General features: G+C 46.5%; 1 protein-coding gene across 5 annotated transcripts in view; it reads left to right on the plus strand.

Annotated features, from left to right (window-relative positions):
* asic1b (acid-sensing (proton-gated) ion channel 1b) overlaps window positions 1–25,364 on the plus strand; it is a 743,124-nt gene that overhangs the window by 622,755 nt on the left and 95,005 nt on the right. For all 5 annotated transcript variants that reach the window (XM_048523587.2, XM_059643391.1, XM_048523585.2 and 2 more), the window contains exon 2: window positions 19,528–19,681. In XM_048523587.2, coding sequence (XP_048379544.1) covers window positions 19,528–19,681 — 154 coding nt within the window. The remainder of the gene's footprint in view (window positions 1–19,527; window positions 19,682–25,364) is intronic.

Below are 25,364 nucleotides of genomic sequence, written 5' to 3' on the forward strand. Positions count from 1 at the left end.
CCCTCCCTCACAGCTCTGTGAGTGCTCCCACAGCACACAGACTGTAGTGGTTCAAGAAGGCAGCTCATCACCACCTTCTCATGGGCAGCTTGGCATGGGCAATAAATGCTGGCAAAAAGTTTTTTTAAGATCTTGAAAGTTTCTTATAGAATAGATACAGAGAGAATGTTTCCCGTTGTGGCAAAGAGCAGCATTAAAGGTTGTGAATGTAAAGTAATCATCAAAAAATCCAGTCAGAACATCAGAGGAAGTGTCTTCACCTAGAGAGTATTGAGAATGTGGAACCCACTCCCACAAGGAGTGGTTGAAGTAAATAGTGTCAATGCATCTTGGAGAAGCTAAGGCAAGTCTATGAGGAAGAAGGGGATCCTTTCAAGTCTTTCTTTGACTGTGAGTGTGCAATTGTTCCTTTGGTTTTCCAGGAAACTGCCCAACAATATAAGCAGAGAAATGTGCACCGCATTCACACTCCCAAGAAACATTGTTGATCCACTTCTTGAGGCATTTCTGCAAGAGAAGTATACCTTAAGGAGAATTAGACTTCATGTCATTTTGTGCATATGAAAAGTAAATTAAGTCTTTGCTTTTAGGGCACTGCTGACTTTGTCTTTCCATTTAAACACAATGAGTATTTCTTCATTGTTTCTTATCCCAGCTCACCAGAGTTATCAACCATCACTCATTTCCACCTCCAGCATCTGGTGAGATTTAATTTCTGCTTGGAAAATCATCATAGCTCCCCTTATCAAGCACGTTCTGTTCTTAATTGAATTATGTGGGGAGACAGAACGAGAGAATAGCTCAATCATGCACATACACAAAAGATAATTAAAAACCAAAAAAAAACTGCGGATGCTGTAAATCAGAAGCAAAAACAAAAATTGCTGGAAAAGCTCAGCGGGTCTGGCAGCATCTGTGGACAGAAATTGGTGTTAACGTTTCGGGTTGGCTGACCCCTCCTCAGAGCCGTTCACATTCAGATCACTTAATCTGCACTGTCAACAGCCTTCCTCCCCCAGCATTCCACCCCCCTCCTATTATTACATAAATGCTGCTGCCTCCACACTTCACATCAGCTCTGATGAAGAGGCATCTAGACTCAAAACGTTAGCTCGCACTCTCTCCAGGGATGCTGCCTGACCCACTGTGATCTCCAGCATTTTTTGCTTTCAGTACAGATTCACGCATCTGCAGGAATTTGCTCTGACGGAATGGAGAGTGATAGTGTTGACTCTTAAGTTATCATTGTATTAAACTCTGCCAGCTGGAAGTAAGAACTCAGTTCTACGCTGCACTTTTCTGGCTTCTCAGACAGTCTGCATTTTGTGATTAATGCTGAGTGAGGCCAGTAAAAAAAATGACATCTTCTCCCCCGGTTTGTAAGCATGGACCCATTCGGTCTGAGATCCTGCGGAGGTAGCTTTTATCCGGTTCACAGTAGCGAGCAAAGGTGCAGCAATTTTGTCAAGCATTTAATTGAAAAGCTGGGCAGCAAAATAGTCTTCAGCAAACGCTTGTGGGCAATCAGCTGATGGTTGCTTTCTGACAAACTGCGATTGTTTGCACTGTTTCTTATTTTGATAGAAATGACTGCATTACATATTATTCTTGCATCTTTTCGATGTCAGCAGTGACTCAGCATGGCACACTCACCCTGAGCCTAAAGGCCATGGGTTCAAACCCCCCTTACAAGGAGAGGTGCCATGAGGGTCCTGAGTGGTGGGCAAATGATAGATGCCAATGGTCATGGAGAAAGGGTGTGCGCGGCTGGTGCCAGAGGTTCATGAGTTGCTGTTTGGTCGTACACAACATGGTGATCCTTTGGTGCACGTGGCAAGCTGATGTCACCAGGTGCCCTGTTGGCATTCCACATTGACAACCAGCTTGTTTGGTTCATTTGGTAAGACAGGAAGCTGATTATGCATGAGGCAGGTTGGGCTGTTAATAAGATGCTTAACAAGCAATAACCTCCCTTGATTGGCAATTTGGAAGCCCAGTCAGAGGCGCATAGCAATGGATGGTGTGAGCCGGGACGGCACAGATGTTCAGCTGGCCCACATCAAATCTAGTGATTGCTGTGTGTGCGTGCGTGTGTGTGTGCATGCGTGTGTGTGTGTGTGTGTGTGTGTGTGTGTGTGTGTGTGTGTGTGTGTGTGATGGGAAAAGCCCCAGGAAAAGATGGAGGCTTACCATAGTCAGTTTGCCAGTTAGTGTGAGAGGGTTGTTCGAAGTTACAAGGCTATAGCTGATTGACCACTCCAAGTTGGCTGTTCTGCAGGGACAGCACTCTGCTGAAGTTGCTCAGAATCTGCTGTGATGTGGTTACATCATCTTGCTTAGTGTGAAACATGACCGCTCAGTGTGGAACCGGAGAGCATCCTTTTGTCCTCAAATTACCTCAAGCTGTTTGTTGGCAAACAGCATTGCATAGCAGGCTATTCACCTTGTTTTGTATCTACTGCCTTTTGAACTCTGGTGTACTTTTCTCCTCAGTGCAAGTAAACTTCTGGCACTCTTCCCTCTGACCAAACTCAAACAAACGCAGCAAAGGCAATCTCTTCAGAGATAATGGGAATTGCAGATGCTGGAGAATCCAAGATAACAAAGTGTGAAGCTGGATGAACACAGCAGGCCAAGCAGCATCTCAGGAGCACAAAAGCTGACGTTTCGGGCCTAGACCCTTCATCAGAGAGCAATCTCTTGCTCGGCCAGGTTGGCTTTGTTGGCATGGGCATTACTCCTGCTTGTTAAAAATCAAGCAGATTTTTCAACAGATAACAAGGTGTGGAGCTGGAGGAACACTGCAGGCCAGGCAGCATCAGAAGAGCAGGAAAGCCGACATTTTGGGTCTGGACCCTTCTTCAGACCTGAAACGTCAGCTTCCCTGCTCCTCTGATGCTGCCTGGCCTGCTGTGTTCATCCAGCTCCACACTTTGTTCCAGCATCGGCAGTTCCTACTATCTCTGACATTTTTCAACAACCAGTTTTGTGTTCACAATGTTAAAACAGGTAGCAGTAACCTGCAACATGCCAGCAGCTAATGAATACCTTTGAAGCCCGAAGATTGAATGACATAGCAGGCTGCAGTAATGCGGTAGTCTTGAAATTATCCCATCTGAATATTATCACTAATTAATTAGAATGGTTGGCCTTGCCAACTTTAATTGTCAATCTATCTAGGTGTAGGTAGCTGATTTCAAAAACCCCAGCTAGGGATTAACTGGCAAGTTATATGTTGGCCTGGTTGGACTTTTCTGAAGAAGGGTCCAGGCCCGAAACGTCAGCTTTCCCGCTCCTCTGATGCTGCCTGGCTTGCCATGTTCGTCCAGCTCTACACCTTGTTATCCTAAATAAATAGTGCTTTGCTTAATGTCGAGTAGTTTGACCAGATCTGGAACACAAGCTAGCCACAGGAAGTGTTGCTATCTTGTAGCATAATATTGCAATTGAAAATTTTTGGAGCAGGATAAAGGATATTGCTTACAATGCAGCATCTGAGGTCCTGGGATTTGTTAAATGGATTGCTCCAACAACAATGACCGAGATGTAGGGAAACCTTATGGATGAAATGCCCAGCGCTCCCAGTGCTTGCCTAGCTGGCAAGAACTCAGCTGCAGGGAATGTGAGATACCATCTGGCAAAACACATACTGCAAGCCAGGCGAAGAGAGGTGCAGAGCTGATGGTGGGGGGAGAAGGCTGACGTGCTTCTAACAGCAGTTGGTTAAATGACCTGAAGGCTCTACAGGGTCAATGAAACAACAGTGACCCCTATCCTCTCAGCCCATAATGATTAGCATCAGCTTCTCTTTCACTCAACAGCACAGTTCAGCGATCTCCAAACCCAATGATCCATAGTTTGTGGTGATGCCACTGAGGCACTTCCACAGTCCCACTTACTCTGGAAGACTGTTCTCTTCATCCTTCACAAGGGCAAGATCCAAAGGTCAAGCCACTGGGAGCTGATAGCATCCCATTTCAATTATTCACGTATAGAGGGAGTCATAAGGGTGAAGGCACCCTTTCATCTCTCTACCTAATTTGGAACTAAGGGTGCAAGAATACATCCTAATGCATTTCTACAAATGCAAAGACAACTGTGATCGTCTTCACGGCGTATGCATTTCTCTCACCAGTGGGAAAAAGTCACAAGGGCTGTTCTTAATCTGGCTGTCTCTCCCCCTTACTACCTCAGTGTACCCAGAACCACAACGTGGCTTCCGCGTGACTTGAACCGCGGTGGACATGATCTATGCAGGATGTGAAATTCAGACAAAATGCTGTCAATGGAACAAAGGCCTCCATATGGAGGTCACGGACCTAACTCAGGCATGTGACACTGTAAACCGGGAACAAAAAGATGTCTGCCTGGACCGAGACTGCAAACTGAATACTCGTCCATCGAAGCATTTATATTGTGGGCAGCGCAATTGGCTGTAAACACATGAAGTGTTCATCAAGGAATATTCAGTGACGAGGCTCCATTTGGTGTTGGTTAACCGTTGATGAGAAATGGTGCCGATTCAATGACGAAATAAGAGGTGAAGCCACGTCTTCAGTTGTATTGCAGGACGAAGTGGTATCGTCCTTGAGCACAAGCTTAATGCAGTTATGTGTGACTGAGCCATGTACTGTCCTGCAGGAGTTTACTTGTCAAGCAACAGCCCGGTCGCAGTTGGAGCTTTTGCTAGTTTTAGATCACGAACAGATCCCCCCCCCGAACCCCGTCTTTGTTGATCTTATTTCCAAACTGGATGGAACCACAAGGAAAACCAGAGGTGACTCAAATATTCACAAGGTAGTTTAGCTTTGTGGAGGGCAGAGTGGAGGAGATGGATATTTGAGTAAAAAGCAAAGTGGGTTGATGGGAGGGGAAGGTTACAACAAGCAAAATAAAAGCAATTCCATTTATTTTCAGCTGTACAGTGTGCCTACAGTAGTTGAATAGCAGTTGTAGCTCATTTAGTAACACACTTCCCTCTGAAGCTCACAGTTTTTGGTTCAAGTACACCCACAGGGCGTGAGCCTGAAGAACTGTGCTGGCATTCTGGTGGGATATAAGGGGTGCTGTGGGATTGTTGTCTCTTAGTTGATGTTAAACCGAGGCCCATTCGATCATCTCAAGTGATTATCAAAGATCCCGTGGTGCTATATTGAAGAAGAGCCGGAGATGATCTCCATGGCCAATGTTTATCCCTCAATCAGTATCAGAGAGAGAGAAAAAAGTTATAATTTTCAGGTCTTTGTGGGAGTTTGCCAATTGGCTGCAGCGTTTCCTACTTCACAACAGTGACCATGTTTCAAAAAGTATATCATCTTACTGCAAAGCACTATCTAAATGCAAGTCAGTCTCTCTTATCCAAAGGGGATAGCAGTTGAAGGTATTCATTGAGGACTGTTGAAGAGAAAGGATTTTTGTAGCTCTTGAAGGAGGTCATGAGTGCAAGGGGCACGATCGTAGATGCTTGACATTCGAAAATCCCTGAGTTCGAATTTGTGTCTTCTGGTGCAAATTTCTTGCCTGACTATGAAGTCGAGCAACCATACAGATTCAGAAATGTAAGGACACACATTCTGTTCTGCCTCCCTACTCCTTTCATTTAGCTCCTGCTCTTACCTGACCATGGTAAAGCAGTGGTTATTAGAGCACCATGGGTCCCAATTTCCCTTCGTTGCTGTGAATTTTACCTGAGGGCCAGGAAAACATCAGTACAGGTGCCATTGGGCGAAACGCCATGTTCTGATAAGCTGGCGATTGGCACTGGCAGTAGCAACATTTCGACTGTCACCAACTCAATGGGCAAGATTGGGAAGAATGCCACTTTTGCAGTGAGCTCTCTTTCCAGCTTTATGCTCCAACCTTCCAGACTAAGTCAGATCTACTGACACACTGCAGTAAGATCTAACAACAATGAGAGGAGAACCGTTGATGTGGTGAATTGCCACGATCAAGAGTGGGTGGAAGCTTCATTGGTAACTTTTAAAAGGAAATCTGATAAATATTTGAAGGGGGAAAGGTGCTGGTTGAAGGGAAAAGAGAAAAGCAATTGGGACTGAGTGGATAGTTCTTTCAGAGACCCAGCACAAACAGGAATGGCCTCCCTTTGTCGTGTGTCATTCTCTTACCTTATGTAAACGTTTCAAATCCAAATTGATTTCTTCTGCCTTCAAAATTAGGATGCCGTTTCTTTTGGGCCACAATGCCATCTTGCTAAGTGACCAGCTAAATGGCCAAGAAATCGGTTCATTCAGAGTCAGTTCGACTCGGTCGCTGAGATGAATCAGAATTACTTAGGCCTGAAGCCATTTGTGCTCAGTAAGTGCTCCAAAAAGGGAGACAGAATGAACCGGCCTAAAGGGATCAAAGGGGGAGAAAGTGGGAACAGGCGACTGAGTTGGATGAGCAGCCATGACCATACTGAATGGTAGAGCAGGCTCGAAGGGCTGAGTGGCCTATTCCCGCTCGTATTTTCAATGTTTCGTGTCGCCTTCAATTCAGGCCTGGTATGGGATAATGTCCAACAGCTCAATTGTCCATCAGTCTGCCTGATGTAAAACTGCACATCCCAAACCAACAAGGACCTGTTCTCCAGCCTGGGCTGTATTCAGTGTTCTCAGGCAGGTCAGTAATCTCAGTCTCACATAGCGTTCCCACACTGCACACAGCAGAGAAATGGACCACTCAGCCTTGGAGAGTTGCAGCTCTAGCAGCACTCAGGAAGTTTGACATTAAGCAGAGCAAAGCATCCAGTTTGATTAGCATCCCATGATTTACTGCAATTTATCATCCCTGTACTTGTTACTTGGGATTCATTTTGAAATGGTTTAAAAATGAGTCAGTCAACAAAGGACTAAGTTTTATATAGGGACTCACATTCAATGGAGCATAGTGTAACTTGGAATATTTCTTGTGTAGTCAGCAGTGTTTATCTTGTGCTGAATGTCCTTGATTTTTGTGTCACATTTGAACTATATCAGCAAATGAAATTTTCCCTGTGTATTGGTAATACATTGCTCTGTTAAGTTGGCTTTTTTAAAAAATTCCTGACAGTGTGGAAATGGGCCCTTTGGCCCAACAAGTCCATACCACCCCTTAAAGTATCCCACCCAGACCATCCCCCTATAACCCACACACCCCTGAACACTACGGGCAATTTAGCATGGCCAATCCACCTAGCCTGCACATCTTTGGACTGTGGGAGGAAACCGGAGCACCCAAAGGAAACCCACGCAGACACGGGGAAGAATGTGCAAACTCTGGACAGACAGTCGCCTGAGGCTGGAATTGAACCCAGGTCCCTGGCACTGTGAAGCTGCAGTGCTAACCACTGAGCCACTGTACTGCTCTATGTGTTCCAGTTTGCCTAGTCATCAAGAATATCCTTCCTCCATTTCGTCCATACAGTGAGGAGCTGGAGGAGCACAGCAGGTCAGACAGCATCAGTGGAGCAGGACAGTTGACGTTTCGGGCCTGGACCCTTCTTCAGGCCCGAAACATCAGCTCCCCTGCTCATGTGATGCTGCCTGACCTGCTGCGTTCCTCCAGCTCCACGCTGTATTGTCACTGACCCCAGCATCTGCAGTTCTTGCGATCTCTGAGTGACTTCCTCCATTTACCCTGACTCGTCCTGACAGAGTCTTATAGGTTTCTATGAGACTCCTCTTGATTCTTCTAAACTCCAGTGAATATAGTCCCAACCGATCCAGTTTCTCTTCATTCATCAGCCCTGCCATCCCAGGAATCAGCCTGGTAAACCTTTGCTGCTCTCCTTCCATCGCCAGAACATCCTTCCTCAGATAAGGAGACCAAAACTTCCCACAATACTCCAGGTGTGGTCTCACCAAGGCCCTGTACAATTGCAGCAAGACATCCCTGCTCCTGGACTCGAACCCTCTCGCTTTGAAGGCCTACAGAGCATTTACCTTCTTCACTGCCTGCTGCACCTGTAATGCTGACTTTCAGTGACTGGTGTACAAGGACACCCAGGTCTAACTGCACCTCCTCCTTTCCCATTCAGATAATAATCTGCATGTTTTCTTCCCAAAGTGGATAATCTCACATTAAGCCACATTAGACTCCATCTGCCATGCATTAGCTCACGCACTCAACTTGTTCCAGTCACACTGATGCATCTTTGCATCCTCCTCACAGCTCCCCCTCCCACCCAGCTTTGTCTCATCGTCAAGAATTCTGCCTGGTCTCTGTGCTGGCTCTGGTTGGGGCTTCCATTGCAATATCAGTCTCCCCTTGGGCAGCCAGTGCTGGCTGCATTTAGGAAAACCACGTCTATTTTAGCCCAGGAACGGGACAGGACATCGCTGGGCAATTTTCCACATTGTTAGCTGGATGCCAGTGTTGTGTAGCTGTATTAGAAGAGCTTCCAAAACAGTTCACAGCAACCTCTTAGTTATAACATTCATCAAAGTACTGTGAGGAAGAATGTCACACACAGCAAGCTTCCATAAACAGCAGTGAGATTTATGACCATATAATCGATTTTAGTGATGTTGCTTTTGAGATACCAAACAGAACTCGCCTGCTGTTCTTCAAAGAGAAAGATCTTTGATGTTCCTGCGAGTGGATCGATCAGGCTTTGATTTATTGTCTCACCCTCACTGCTGCTGGATTTTGTGCTCAAAGCTGTTGTCGAAGATGGTGTCAAGCTTCTTGAGTGTTGTTGGAGATGCCCCCATCCAGCAAGTGGGGTGTATTTTTGTGAATGAATGATTTTACTATCATGTGGATTTTACGGTGAGAAAAACAGTAAAATACAGTGAAAAGCTTTTACACTGTCACCACAATCCGGTGCCATTTTGAATAGTTTTAAGAATAAGAAAGATAGAGCTTAAAGAGAGTCTCCCAATCATCAATAACTCTTGAGTTGCCATGCTTTCTATACCCCTTTGCCACCATCCACACTGGACCCAACCAATGTGGAAGCCGCCACCCTCTAGGCACCATCTTTCGCTGCCGGGCCGATTCTCCTCCACCACTGCTTCTTGTGCCTTGTAGCTGGTGGACGGGCTTCGGGGAGTCCGGAGGTGAGTTATTTGCCACAGTATTCCTAGCCTCTGACCTGCGGTTGTAGCCACTGTGTTTATGTGGCTGCTTCAGTTTAGTTCCCGGTCCATGGTAGCCCGCAGGATGTCGATATTGGGGGATACAACAATGACAATTCCATTGAACAATAAGAGACGCAGATTAGATACCTCTTGTTAAACATGGTCATTGCTTGACACTTGCGTAGCACAAGGGTCACTTCCACCTATTTGTCCTGCATTTGAACAGGTGCTGCTTCAGTGTCAGAGGAGTCACGAATGGTGCTGAACATTGTGCAATCATTGGTGAACATCCCCACTTCTCACCTTATGATAGAGGGAAGGTCATTGATGAAGCAGCTGAAGATGGTTGGGCCTAGGACACTACCCTGAGGAACTGCTGCAGAGATGTCCAGGAGTTGAGATGACTGACCTCCAATAACCACGACCATCTTCCTATGTGCTACATACAATTCCAACCAACAGAGAGTTTTTTCCCTTCATTCCTTGCATGAGAGAAGCTGGAATGAGAAAATACCATTCATCCATCAAGCTTGCTTCCAGGTCAAATACCTAATCATTTAATCTCCTGAGGAACTATTTTTCAATGAAATACAGAACAGCAAGTCATTAACACACCTCTGCTGTCATTCACAGCTAGGATAGTATCTGCTTCAGGATTACAAGTGGCATTGTGTGGTATTTAGTTTGATGAACAGGTTCTATTTAAATTGTTCTCTGCACAAATTAGTTTACTTAGTAAGCACTATGTACACAGTTGGACACGTCTCCCTAAAATGGTCGCCTTGTGCAGATGAGCTGCAAAGACTTTTGTCTGATAATTGGACTTCCCTTCCATGTTTGAATTTAAATTAAGTTTGCCTGTACTTTGCAATATAAATGCCAGCACATGGCAGAAGACTTCTCAAAGAATGAATAGCACTGAATTACAAATTATATTTGACACTCTGTATAATCTCACCCTGGCAATATTCAGTTTTCATTTCAACTCATGCCTCATTTAGTGCCACTAATGATGAAGGTCATTCTTGGAACAAGGCAGCTAATCACTACAAGAGAAATTTGCCTTCACAGTTCTCTATTCTGATTGCACTCCTCTTCAGCTCTGATATGATTATTTCATTTGATTTATTATTGGCACATGTACCTTGATATTGCAGCAAGTTTTCTTTTGCACGTAGTACAGGCAGATCATCTGCAGAGGATTATATGTGCATGTACTGTAGGTTTGGTCAGTATGTGTGCCATTATTGCCGTTAAAATACATCTCATATTTATGAGGCAGGACGGTGGCTCAGTGGTTGGCACTGCAGCCTCACAGCACCAGGGACCTCGGTTCAATTCCAGCTTCGGGTGACTGTCTGTGTGAGTTTGCACATTCTCCCCATGTCTGTGTGGGTTTCCTCCGGGTGCGTCGGTTTCCTCCCACAGTCCAAAGATGTGCAGGCTAGGTGGATTGGCCATGCTAAATTACCCATAATGTTCAGGGGTGTGTGGGTTATAGGGGGATGGGTCTGGGTGGGATGCTTCAAGGGGTGGTGTGGACTTGTTGGGCCGAAGGGCCTGTTTCCACACTGTAGGGAATCTAATCTAATCTAAAAACTCTACCAGCAAAGCAAAAAAGGTCAATTTCTGTGATTGTCAAATACTCTTCCTTTCTGTCTGCTGGTTCAATGTAGCATTAAAGATAGGTTCAAATTCTGTGCTGGGTTCTTGGAATGAACGATTGGAGTGTGCGGAATATTTTAGCCAAATTGTTGTTTGTTCAGTGCATGTGTTCCCCAGAATAGGTGAGAAATGAATTAGACAGGCAGATGGACATTTGGGTCGTTAACCTGAAATGTTAACTCAGTTTTTATTTCTCCAAATGCTGCCAGTGCTGCTGCGTTTCTATTTCAGCTGTCCTGTATTTTGCTCTAACATCTGGCTACATTGCTCAGGTGCTTTCAAATGCACTGGTGAAGTTTAATGATGCGAAAGGTGCTGTATGGCTGCAAGTTATTGTTGTAATGATGGCATGTAGCATGGCAGCCTTCTGAACAGTTCGAACATGATGAGCAATTAAACTTGAGCTCCAAATGGTCAGTGTTGCTTGTTATGTTGGAGACGTTTGCAGTGACAAAAACTGCTCCATCCCATTTCAAAGGCGGACAGCCAGACACGATTGGTCATTTCCAGCTTTGGTTTGCCCTAAAAGATTTGAATGAACCTCAGACTCAGAACTCCACAGTGGATTTTGAGATGGCCCACAGGGACCTCGCAGGAAAGTCAAGCCGTGGTCAGGGATTTCAGCCCCCAGGGGTGCAGGTTGGTTGGGTAGGGTGGCTTTGCTAGTTTGTTAAAATTGTGTGGGATGGCAGAGGCAGGACTGTGCCAGTCTCCTTTTCGTCACCCCTGGTATTTTACTGGTGGTGGCTGACCCACTAGAATGTGCTGGAAATTGCATTTTGCCCATTTGAGGCTACCGTCCGCACATTTTACCAGCAGAGGGATAACAAGGTGTAGAGCTGGATGAACACGGCAGGCCCAGCAGCATCATAGGAGCAGGAAGGCTGACATTTCAAGTCTGGACCATTGGAGGAGCCAGGTTTAACAATCCAGGCAGTTCTAACCCAAATGTCTTTGGCTCCCTAAGCTGTTCTTTCTCTCACCCATCCCCTCCTCCCACCTCAAGCCGCACCTCCATTTCCCACCTACTAACCTCATCCCGCCCCCTTGACCTGTCCGTCCTCCCTGGACTGACCTATCCCCTCCCTACCTCCCCACCCATACTCTCCTCTTCACCTATCTTCTCCTCTATACATCTTTGACCCGCCTCCCCCTCTCTCCCTATTTATTTCAGAATTGTCTCCCCATCCCCCTCTCTGATGAAGGGTCTAGGCCCGAAACGTCAGCTTTCCTGCTCCTCTGATGCCGCTTGGCCTGCTGTGTTCATCCAGCTTCACACTTTGTTAGCACTGTGGCTTCAGTTGGATTATGATAAATGCAGATTTTGCAACTTACCAAGAGATGTTTTGCTTGGAGCAGGAGCTCTGCAGAAGACAAGCAATTTTAATTTGGTGTCTTTCATCACTCACCCTGTGACTGAATTTGCATTCAGAAAAAAGAAGCAGTGCAGAAGAATCTCCCCATGTGACAAGTGGCACACAGCAAGGGCTCCCTCAGCACAGACTGGGGCATTGTGTGGTGCCAATTGGTGAGCTATTCCAATAAAGACGATAAATAAAGTGGGCTGGTCAAAACAGAAATAATGATCACATCGGAAAGGCACCAGATTTTGAAAAAGGAGCTTAGGTGTATTGTGGGGTAAAAGAAATTTTAGTTGCCACCTGCAATGCTTGACAAGGGAGCTCCAGGTAGTGAGAGGTCCTGTGGAATAATGTACAAGGATTGTGCTTGGAGTGATGTTTCGCCCCTGTCATCCTTGGGGTTTGTCTAATCAACACTGACAACTTACTGCAGCAAAATACAGCCCTTAACTGGTGTCCACAGTCAACTAGGTTGAGATTCATTTCGAACACTGCGAAAAAGAAACATGAAGTTGAAGCTTTAGTCTTGCGCTCAGCAGGACTGAAACACAAGAAGACCAACTTCACAAACTGAACAACAGTTCATACAGAAGAGAGTGCTGATGGGTTGACTACTGTTGGCATTGGGACGCAGCAGGAACTGTTAACTGTCTACGTTCAGTGATTAAATTCAATCCAGCCTAGTTGGTTCTGATTGGTCAGGAACATAGGAGCAGGGTAAGGCCATTTGGCCCCTCCAGGCTGTTCTGTCATTGAATAAGGTGGGGCTGATCTGGTTTGTGGTCCCAGCTCACTTTCTGCTTGACTACAACCGCACACCCCCCAGCTGTCCCAACAGATCGAACTTACCCCCCCCCCGCCCCACCGTATACACCTTGTCCAATCCCCTTCAGACTTTATATGTTTCAATGAAATCACAGCTCATTATTCTAAAATGCAGTGGATCTAGGAATGGATCCGGGTGCTCTGGTTTCCTCCCACAGTACAAAAATTTGTGCAGGCTATTTGGATTGACCATGCTAAATTGCCCATAGTGTTCAGGGAGGTCTAGATTAGGTGGGCTATCGGGGTCTGGGTGGGATGCTCCGAGGTTCGGTGTGGACTTGTTGGACTGAAGGGCCATTTCCACACTTTAGGGATTCTATGAAAAGTAGACCATTCAGCCCCTTGGGCCTGTTCTGCCATTCAGTGAGATCATGGCTGATCTGTGGCTGAACTCCAAATACCTGCTTCTGGCCCATATCCCTGAATACTGTCGCTTCACAAAAAAAATTGCCTATCTCAGAGTGGAAATTAACAACTGATCTAGCATCCAGCACCATTTGTGGAAGAGAGTTCCAAATTTTTAACGTCCTTTTATGTGTAGAAGTGCTTCCTAACATTTCTCCTGAACAGTCTGGCCCTAATTCTCAGACTGTGCCCTTTCGTTCTCGAATCCCCAACCAGTGGAAATAGTTTGTCTTTATCCCCCCTGCCTTTTCCTGTTAATACCTTAAAGACTTGGATCAGATCATCCCTTCACCATCTATAGGCCTAACCTGTTCAGCCTTTCTCAAAAGACAAGCCCCTTCATCACAAGAATGCAGCAGGAATTGGTTGACTCGATAGCCATTTCCTCAGTGAAAAAGGTGCAATGTGCGCACAGGTTCCTTTTGCCAACAAAGAACAGGCCCCTCTGTGTGAGTAAATGGAGCGCGGCCGATCATTTCAATTGGCTTCCAGTGTAATTTCTAGCACAGTCGGGAATAGTTAGTAAATGTTGTCCAAAAGCAGAATCTCATCTAATCCTTGCTGCATCTCCTGACCAATCAGTGTCACCTTGCTTAGTTTGAAATTAACCAATTAACTCAGACAGTTCACAGTTCCTGAAGCAAATCTGCACCAAGTACATAATCAAACCAATCAGCACCCGACTTCTCATGCTTCACAATTTCTGTTTCTTTCCCAAACGTGGATTTTTTTGCATTTTAGTTCTGGTGACTGGAAGACATCAAGCCTCGATTTCATGTCTCCTCTTAACAGTGTTTTTAAGTTCTGGACTGCTTAGAATCATTTCATTTAAGACCTTCACATCCGCAGCTCATACAGTCTCTCATCTCATTGGAATGGGATCGCATTCAAACCCAAAGCCCAGAGGCAGAGGGGTAGCTCTCTATATGACTGCAGAACCCAGGTTCCAAACAATTCCCTCCAAAATATTTCAATGAGCTGTAATTATTTTTGACAACATTACCCAGTCCTGTTATTAGAAGATATCGTTCTATTAAAAAATTACAAATTTTAGATTCCATGAACATTATGTGACATTTATTAAAATGCCACTTATTTCGGCTCTCTAATTAGTCTTTCAATTATGCAGTGTTAAACGAAATGAGAAAACCTGGCCAATTATGTTGGTTTTTTGGAGGTTATTAAATCGAGTTGGTTAAGGAATAAAGAGCTGCATCCATTTCATTTATATCTGCGTGCCATTTTTTTTTCAAATCTTCATCTTTATTTTTAATGCCTATTCTTTCCTTTTATTTAAACCCCTACATGCATTCCGCAGCAGAGGGAGGGATGGATAAGCTATCAAAAGCTGCAGGGGGGAGTCTGAATGTTGCTCCTCTCCATTGTGTGAGGCCTTCTCCAGTGATGAAACTAGCACAAAAGGGTGAGGTTTTTGCTGCTGAAGACCTGGCCAATGTATCCAACTATGTGCCTCATCTAGTTTATGGAGCTGAGATATTTGTGTGGGTGTTACCTGTGGCACAGTGGATAGAACTCTTGTCTCTGGTTCAGGAAGTTGTAGGTGTAAGTCTCAATCCAGATTGATCATGGTGGGGTTGGGGGGAGGGGGGGGGTTAGGAATTGTGACACAGTGGCTCAGTGGTTAGCATTGCTGCCTCACAGTGCCAGGGACCTGGGTTCAATTCCATCTTCGGGTAGCTCTCTGTATAGAGTTTGCATGTTCTCCCTGTATCTGTGTGGGTTTCCTCACACAGCCCAAAGGTGTGCAGGTTAGGATGGGTTAGCCATTTAAAATTGTCCTGTAGTGTCAAGAGATGTGCAGGCTGGGTGGATTGGCTACAGGCGGCAGGGTCTGGCTGGGATGCTTTTTGGAGGGTCAGTGTGGACTTGATGGGCTGGATGAAAATGGCAAGAAAGGGCCGAGTGGCCTGCTTCCACGCTGTAGGGATTCTGTGATTCTAGGGACTTGCACACAAAATTGAGGCCGATGTGCCAAGGGAGTACTGTCCATGTGACATGAAAACCAAGGCCCTGTTTGTCCCCTCAGCTGGCATTTTCCCCAAGAAAATGAGTTTTTTTGAATGTTCTGGCTTGATACTTATCTGTCTACTGTGATGACCGAAAGCAGATTATCTGCTCACGATGACACTGAGGGCACTGACTGTGCTCAGTTGATAATGGGAACTGCAGATGCTGGAGAATCCAAGACAACAAAATGTGAGGCTGGATGAACACAGCAGGCCAAGCAGCATCTCAGGAGCACAAAAGCTGACGTTTCGGGCCTAGACCCTTCAGCAGAGAGGGGAATGGGGAGAGGGCTCTGGAATAAATAGCGAGAGAGGGGGAGGCGGACCGAAGATGGAGAGTAAAGAAGATAGGTGGAGAGGAGAGTATAGGTGGGGAGGTAGGGAGGGGATAGGTCAGTCCAGGGAAGACGGACAGGTCAAGGAGGTGGGATGAGGTTAGTAGGTAGATGGGGGTGCGGCTTGGGGTGGGAGGAAGGGATGGATGAGAGGAAGAACCGGTTAGGGAGGCGGAGACAGGTTGGGCTGGTTTTGGGATGCAGTGGGTGGAGGGGAAGAGCTGGGCTGGTTGTGTGGTACAGTGGGGGGAGGGGACGAGCTGGGCTGGTTTAGGGATGCAGTTGGGGAAGGGGAGATTTTTAAACTGGTGAAGTCCAAATGGTATCAATGTGGACTTCACCAGTTTCAAAATCTCCCCTGCCCCAACTGCATCCCTAAACCAGCCCAGTTCGTCCCCTCCCCCCACTTCACCACACAACCAGCCCAGCTCTTCCCCTCCACCCACTGCATCCCAAAACCAGCCCAACCTGTCTCCGCCTCCCTAACCTGTTCTTCCTCTCACCCATCCCTTCCTCTCACCCCAAGCCGCACCCCCATCTACCTACTAACCTCATCCCACCTCCTTGACCTGTCCGTCTTCCCTGGACTGAACTATCCCCTCCCTACCTCCCCACCTATACTCTCCTCTCCACCTAACTTCTTTTCTCCCCATCTTCGGTCCGCCTCCCCCTCTCTCCCTATTTATTCCAGTTCCCTCTCCCCATCCCCCTCTCTGATGAAGGGTCTAGGCCCGAAATGTCAGCTTTTGTGCTCCTGAGATGCTGCTTGGCCTGCTGTGTTCATCCAGCCTCACATTTTGTTGTCTTGACTGTGCTCAGTTGGTCGCTGTGTTTCCTGCATTTAACAACCCTCACAGAATTATTCGCACAATTTTCACACCTGGATATGGCAGCATGTGGTCTCGCCAAACAATGTGTTGGCGAGCTGATAGATCTCAGCAAGTATGTGTCGGGAAAGTCAAAAATCGACACCTTACTTTTTGGGAAGTTCCGTTAGGCACTAATTTCTAGCTCTCTTTGTGCACACAAGTGCAGCTTGTCGCGAGGTTTGGAAGCACAGATCTCTTTTCCCTACGAGGGATCAGCACATGGGAACTTGAAAAGTGAAAATATATAATCTTGAGATATGGTCAGCAATTGTTTCACTCATTCATGAGATGTAGGCATCACTGACAAGTTATTGCCCATCCATAATCATGCATAAGGATGTGGATGGCCACTGTCTTGAATACAATGGAGCAGATTGCCAAACCATTTTAGAGGGCACTTAAGGGTCAATATTGCTGTGGGTCTGGAGTCAGCAGATAAGGACAGCAGATTGCCTTCCCAAAAGGATATTATTGTACTGGGTACTACACAGTCTTACAATCAGAAAATCATAGAATCCCTACAGTGCGGAAGCAGGCCATTTGGTCCAATGAGTCCACACTGACCTTCTGAAGGACATGCCACGCAGACCCACCACGCTGCCCTATCCCTGCAACCCTGCATTTCCCATGGCTAACCCACCTGGCCTGCATATCCCTGGGCACTATGGGGCAATTTAGCATGGCCAATCCACCTAGCCTGCACATCTTTGGACTGTGGGAGGAAACCGGAGCACCCGGAGGAAACCCATGCAGACATGGGGAGTACGTGCAAACTTCATACAGACAATTACCCGAGGGTGGAATTGAACCCAGGCGCTGTCAGTACTAATGTCATCATGATATCACAATACCTCCAGAAAGGAAGAAGTCAATTCTGGGGAGGAAAAGGCAGGTTAATCATATTGACACTTAGCGCAAAGCAGTCAGGCATTTTCTCAAGATCTGAAGCAGTTGATTTTGATGTCAAGACTAACCCATGCCAAGATCAAATGAGTTAAAAGTGTACAAGTTAAAATATTTTGCCTGCATTCCACTGATTTGCAGCACAGTGTGTGCACGTCTTAAATATACCTGTCCAAAGCTCTGTCCTCCTGATGCTCAAAGCCGTGCAGAGCTAGCGGTGTAGCCAAAAGTTGGCAGCAGAAGTTGTAAAGGCGCCTTGGTTCCTCTCTATTTAGCTTTCATTCAGCGCAGATTTTAATGGGTCAAATCAGTTTCCATTTTTGTGATACTGGGTGAGACAAAAATGTTCCTAAACCACTCAAGCAAGCAGTACCTTGTGTGTGTGTGTTTGCCTAGAGACCACAGCGTCTTTCGAGCCTGAGCCATCAGAGCACTGCCACTTTAAGGCCTGCTTTTAAACCAATGGATAATAAGTGTTTGAGATGGATTAACATGAATGCTCATTCCGTGCACTGCTGCCAATAGAGGCAGCCCAGCATTAATATCATAAGTGCTGTCAATCTCCTTTTTAAGTGTCTTTGTCTGATAATAGTCTGGGATGAGGTCTGAAGCTTGGTTTCACTTATCATGAAGTCAAATAATTTTTCATGAACTGCTGGGGCATGACTGACTGCTAGAATGCAGAAAGGGCACCCAGGTTTTGCAAGTTCATTTCTCTTTTGATAATTGCATTTCATCTTGTACCTTTTTTTCCCTAGCTGCAGTGACTGGTAGCGATCTTGCGTACATCAGATTTAATGTGCTCACGCAAGAACTGCCTCTCTCAATGATCCACTTATCTTGCGAAATGAGTGAGTTTTCAATGAATTTTGCCTGAGTTTTGGCTGTCCACACCAATCTACAAGGGTTTCTAGTGGTGCAATGGTCGTGTCCCTGCCTCTAGGGGGCAGAACACCCGGGTTTGAGCCCTGCCTGTTCAAGTAGTGTGTTACGATGTGTTTGGAAAGTTGATTCAGAATAATTGCAAGGGTTTGAGTGTCTGTCCCTTTTGACAGGAAGCTCAAAATGACTGCACGACAACAATACCTCAATTTTAAAAGGATCATCATTGTTTTCCAATCCCCTCACCTCCTCCCTGTCTCTGTAACCTCCTCCAGACCCACAACCCTCTCAGATACCAGGCCTTCTCCAGCTTTGGCCTCTTTGCATCCCTGATTTTAATCACTCTTTCTATAACTGAGTCTTCAGCCGTCTCGAATTTCAGCTTTGGAATTCTCTCTCAAAACCGTTCCCCTCTTTCTCTCCCCGCTTTCGTTGCCTCCTTCTAACCTGCGTTTTGGAGCAAGATTTGGGCAACTATTGGCAAATCCCATAATGTGAATTCTCCTCCTGAACCTCTGCCTGAGCTGTGGTGCAACCACCGCCAGTCAGCCCTTTGCCTTTTATCTCTTTACGTGTCAAGTTTTGTTTGACTGTTGCTCCTGCAAAGCATGTGGGGAATTTTTACTACGTGAAAGACACTGTATAAATGCAAGTTGTTGATATTGGTATCAGCCAGCAAAGGTGAATACAGGGCAGCATTATTGATAACAGCCAGTCACTATGAGTCACCGAGCAACATAAAGCTGTTCTCCACAAGGCCAGTTACATATTTTGATCACAACTACATTTATGGCTTGAAGTAAATTTAGTCCAGCTCACTTAAGATCATTGGACCGAGGAATATTAGGGTAAATCCAGTGATCACTGCAAGTACATTACAGGAAAGTGAATGTCTGTCCATGTGATTTTCTGCCTGTTAATTTTCATAGGCAGAGCTTCAAAGGCAGTGTTTATGTGTGATTTGTTAGAATTAGCTCCCTATATTTTGAAGTAGCCCTTCAGGTTGTCATACCACCCAAAGATTCTGTCACTACATCTTCAATTCTGACAGAGGGGCATTCCAAGCATCATTATGGTAGAAGCTGTTATGTGTTGCACCCATTTCAGAAGTGCAACTGTGTACACTTCGGCATAGCATTTTGTAAGCCGTTTGCCATTCCAATATCTAATGCGGGCTATTTTGTTTCCTGTAGGTGTTCACGAGGTATGGCAAGTGCTACACTTTTAACTCTGGGCAGACTAAAGACCAACCAATCCTGACAACAATGAAAGGAGGAACTGGGAATGGCCTGGAACTGATGCTGGATATTCAGCAGGATGACTACCTTCCTGTCTGGGGTGAAACAGGTACCGCCTATTTGATCCAAGTGTCGTAGAAGCTGCATACAGTGGAGGTTACTGTGTATGTTTTGGGGTATCCAGTCTATTATGCAAGTTTCTGCCATGTTGTGGCAGCTAGATGTCACCAATTCACATTATAAAGAAAAAAAATGTATAAAGAACATACTATGAACCACTTGTGATGCTCTAATGATATCAATTGATTTAAACTGAATGTTAAATGTTGGGACAATTAGTCCATCCGAATTGAGAGAGCTCTTTATTTTATTTGTGCATAAGACTTCTAAGAAACAGGAACTGGCTGTTTGGTCCCCAAGCCTGCTCCATCTTTTCTGTCCTTTCCCGTAATCCTTGATTCACCCGACTGATCAAGAATCTATCTATCTCAGCTTAAAATATACACAAGGACTTGCACCTCTGTGGCAAGGAGTTCCAAAAACTTCAACAAACCCTCAGCGAGAGGAAATTCCTCCTCATCCCGGTCTTACATTGGTGTCTCTCTATTCTGAGATTATGCCCGCGGGGCCTAGACTTTCCCATGAGGTGAAACATTATCTCAGCACTGACCCCATCAAGGACCTTAAGAATCTTCTATGTTTCAATGAGATCACCTCTCAATCTTCGTAGGAAGGCAGGTATTGGTTCAGGATCTTGTTAAATGGCAGAGCAGGCATGGGGGAATGGCACGGCCTGCTCCTGCCCCCAATTCATATCATTTTATGAGCTTGTAAGGCACAGCCAAATCCCTGACATAGAATCAGACTCAGGCTGCTAGTTAGGCAGAGATTGGGGCTTGAGAGCAAAACCTTCCTAACCATAAAAGAGCTGCGGTCTGAAGTCTGTTTTTATTTATTCACTTTTGGGATGTGGGCATTGCTGGCTGGGCTAGCATTTATTTCCAATTCCTAATTGGCGGTGGTGAGCTGCCTTCTTGAACTGCCGCAGTCCATGTTCTGTAGGTTGACCCTTAGAGAGGGAATCCAGACTTTTAACTCAGTGACATTGAAGGAACAGCGATCTGTTTCCAAATCAGGACAGTCAGTGGCTTAAAGGGGAACCTGAAGTGGTGGGGGGAGTGTTCCCACGTGTCTGCTGCCCTTCTCCTTCTAGATGGAAGTGGGCGTGGGTTTGGAAGGTGCTGTCTGAGGATCTTTGTTGAATTTCTGCAGAGCATCTTGTGGATAGTACACACTGCTGCTACTGAGTGTCGGTGGTGGAGGGAGTGGATACTTGTGGATGTGGTACCAATCAAGCAGGGGCTGCTTTGTCCAGTATGGTGGGTCAAGCTTCTTGGGTGTGGTTGGGCCTGCACCCATCCAGGCAAGTGGGGAGTATTCCATCCCACTCCTGACTTGTGCCTTGGAGATGGTGGACAGGCTTTGGGGAGTCAGGGGGTGAGTTACTCGCTTGAGTGCTCCTAACCTCTGACCTGCTCTTGTAGTCACTGTGTTTACGTGGTGAGTCCAGTGACTTCGTGATCAATGATAAACCCCAGGATGTTGATAGTGGGGGATTCAGTGATAGTAACCCATTGAATGTCAAGGGCTGGTGGTTAGATTGTCTCTTATTGGAGATGGTCATAGCCTGGCATTTGTGTGGCACAAATGTTACTTGGCATTTATTATCCCAAGCCTGGATATTGTTTAGATCTTGTTGCATGTTAACACGGACTGCTTCAGTACCTGAGGAGTCACGAATGGTGCTGAACATTGTGCAATCATCAGCGACCATCCCCACTTCTGACCTTATGATGGAGGGAAGGTCATTGATGAAGCAGCTGAAGATGGTTGGGCCCAGGACATTACCCTGAGGAACTCTGACAACCACGAAATCTATCTTTACACCAAGTATGACTCCAACCAGTGGAGATTTTGCCCCCTGATGCCCATTGATTCCAGTTTTGTGAGGGCTCCTTGATGCCACACTCAGTCAAATGCAGCATTGAATTCAAGGGCTGTCACTCTCACCTCATTTCAACAAGGCTGTAATGAGGTCAAGAGTTGACTGGCTCTGGCGGAACTCATACTGGGCATCACTGAACAGATTCATAGACAGAATCATACGATCCCTACAGTGTTTAAAGTGGCCATTAGGCCCAAACAGCATCCCACCCAGACTCCCACCGTATTTCCATAACCCAGCATTTACCACCACTAATCCACACCACCAGCACATCCCTGAACACTATGGGACAATTTCCCACAGCCAATCCACCCTAACCAGCACATCCCTGGGCACTATGGGACAATTTCCCATGGCCAATCCACCCTAACCTGCACATCCGTGGACACTATGGGACAATCCACCCTAACCTGCTCATCTCTGAAAACAATTTAGCACGGCCAATCCACCCTAACCTGCACATCTTTGGACTGTGAGAGGAAACTGGAGCACCTGGAGGAAACCCATGCAGACACGGGGAGAAAGTGGAAACTCCACACAGGCAGTCGCCTGAGGCTGGGATTGAACCTGGCGCCACGAGTGGGCTCCGGGCCTCCCTTATTGCTGAGGTTCTTTCTGTGTAGGTGCTACATGATAGCACTGTTGATGATCCTTTCCATTTGAAGGGTGAGCTGAGATAAGTTGTCGATGGATTTTCCCATGGTGGTACCGTGGTGCTAACTCAAAGTAGAGAGGATCTTCAAGTAGATCACGCACGTCAACACAGACACCAAGTTTCTACAGCAATGCAAGAAACCACCAAAGATCCCAAAAAGACTGCAGATCACGAACCCACTCAAGTCGACCTACAACACTGATTATGCTGAGAGACTTTGCCGTCGCAGCACTCACAAATGGACCCACTTGAACCAGGAACATTCCTCGTCACAATGGACGTCTCAGCACTTTACACCAGCATCCCCAAGATGACGGCATTGCCACAACAGCCTCAGTACTCAATGCCACCAACTGCCAATTTCCCAACGCCATTCTCCAACTCATCCACTTCGTCCTCAACCACAACGTCTGGTTCTTCATCCAGACACATGGAGCAGCCATGGGGTCCCGATTCACGCTCCAATGTGCCAACATTTTCGTGCACAAGGTCAAACAAGACTACTTTGCTGCACAGGACTTCCGACCAACATTATACACCAGATACATTGATGACATTTTCTTCCGTTGGACTCATGGCGAGGAATTACTGAAACAACTACATAGTGATATGATTAGATTAGGTTCCCTACAGTGTGGAAACAGGCCCTTCGGCCCAACAAGTCCACACTGCCCCTTGAAGCATCCCACCCAGACCCATCCCCCATAACCCACACACCCCTGAACACCACGGGCAATTTAGCATGGCCAATCCATCTAGCCTGTTCATCCTTGGACTGTGGGAGGAAACCCACGCAGACACAGGGAGAATGTGCAAACTCCACACAGACAGTTGCCCGAGGCTGGGATCGAACCCGGGTCCCTGGCACTGTGAGGCTGCAGTGCTAACCACTGAGCCACCTTGCTACCCCAAATCAATATCCACAAATTTCATCCCACAATCAGACTTACCATGGACTACACTTTAGAATCCGTCTCATTTTTGAATGCTTGCATCTCCATCAGGGACAGTCACCTCAGTACCTCACTCTACCACAAGCCCACAGATAACCGCATGATACTGCACTTCTCTAGCTTCCACCCGAAACACATTAAAACAGTCATCCCCTACAGACTGGCCCTACACATACACAGGATCTGCTTGGATGAGGAGGCACGAGACAGACACTAGAACATGTTGAGGGATGCCCTCATAGGAACAGGATACAGTGCTCAACTCATCAATCGCCAGTTCCAACATGCCACAGCGAAAAACCACAATGACCTCCTGCAAAGACAGATACGAGATACTTCTGATAGGGTACCCTTTACTGTCTAGTACTTCCTGGGAGCGGAGAAACAACACCATGTTCTCTGCAGCCCCCAACACGTTATCAATGACGATGAGCACCTCACCAAAATCTTTCCTTTGCTTCAACTCCTCGCCTTCAAACAACCACCAAACCTGAAACAGACCGTTGTTCACAGTAAACTACCCAGCCTTCAGGACAACATCAACCACAACACCACCCAACCCTGTCATGGTAACCTCTGCAAGACATGTCAGATCTTCGACATGGGCACTACCGTCACACATGGAAACACCACCCACCACGTGCATGGCAGGTACTCATGTGACTCAGTCAACGTTGTCTATCTCATACACTGCAGGCAAGGATGTCCTGAGGCATGGTATGTGGGTGAGACCATGCAGATGCTATGACAACAGATGAATGGCCAAACAGGAATGCTCCCTCCCAGTGGGGGAACACTTCAGTGGTCAAGGACATTTGGCCTTTGACCTTTGGGTAAACGTCCTCCACGGTGGACTTCAGGATACACAGCAATGCAGAGTCGCCAAGCAGAGGCTGAGAGCCAAGTTCAGTACCCATGAGGACAGCCTCAACCGGGAACTTGGGTTCACGTTGCAACACAGGTCACACACACACACACATACACACACACACACACACACACACGTGCATGTGCGCGCACACATGTAGATACATTGTATTTTGTTTAAAAAGCACGCAATTTATAGACAATCAGTCAACGTGACATTTTATAAATTCCTACTTTACAAATGAAACCAGCCTGACTCCAAACCAAAACACAAACAGATTCGAAACAAAGCCTCGCACCTAACATGCATTGTCTGAACTAAAATGTCACCTGTTCTTTACACTGATAAAGCCTTTAGTTCTCGCAGGACAGTGACTCCAAAGCAGTTTGGGGATTTACATATATATATTAATCAATTAACACCTTCTAACTGACTAAAGATTTAACAGCATCTTAGGTTTGTTTAGTACATCCTCCTCAGTGGTGTGACCCTTTGACCTTTTACTTATAAATTCGGTGTCTGATACTGCCTCTCTCACTAACACTTGAAGAAGGAGCAAGCTCCAGAAGCTTGTGCTTTCAAATAAACCTGTTGGACTATAACCTAATGTTGTGTTCAAAGATAATGGGACATAGAGCAGTTTTTCCGCCGCCTTCACCTCCATGCCTACTTCTTCAACCGGGAACCTAACCCTCCCTCCACTGACCCCTTCGCCCGCTTCCAACACAATTCCTCCTCCTGGACACCACCCCCAGGCCTCCTACCTTCCCTCAACCTCTTCATCTCCAACTGCCGTCGAGACATTAACCGCCTCAACCTCTCCGCCCCTCTCACCCACTCCAACCTCTCCCGTGCAGAACGGGCAGCCCTCCGCTCCCTCCACTCCAACCCTAACCTCACCATTAAACCCGCAGACAAGGGTGGCACAGTGGTAGTATGGCGCACTGACCTCTACATCGCCAAGGCCAGGCGCCAACTCTCCGACACCACCTCCTACCGCCCCCTCAATCATGACCCCACCCCCGAGCACCAAACCATCATCTCCAACACCATCCATGACCTCATCACCTCAGGTGACCTTCCACCCACAGCCTCCAACCTCATTGTTCCCCAACCCCGCACGGCCCGTTTCTATCTCCTTCCCAAAATCCACAAACCTGCCTGCCCTGGTCGACCCATTGTCTCAGCCTGCTCCTGCCCCACCGAACTCATCTCCACCTATCTGGACTCCATTTTCTCCCCTTTGGTCCAGGAACTCCCCACCTACGTCCGAGACACCACCCACGCCCTCCACCTCCTCCAGAACTTCCA

This window comes from Stegostoma tigrinum, chromosome X (genome assembly GCF_030684315.1).
Source record: "Stegostoma tigrinum isolate sSteTig4 chromosome X, sSteTig4.hap1, whole genome shotgun sequence".
Classification (NCBI taxonomy): domain Eukaryota; kingdom Metazoa; phylum Chordata; class Chondrichthyes; order Orectolobiformes; family Stegostomatidae; genus Stegostoma; species Stegostoma tigrinum.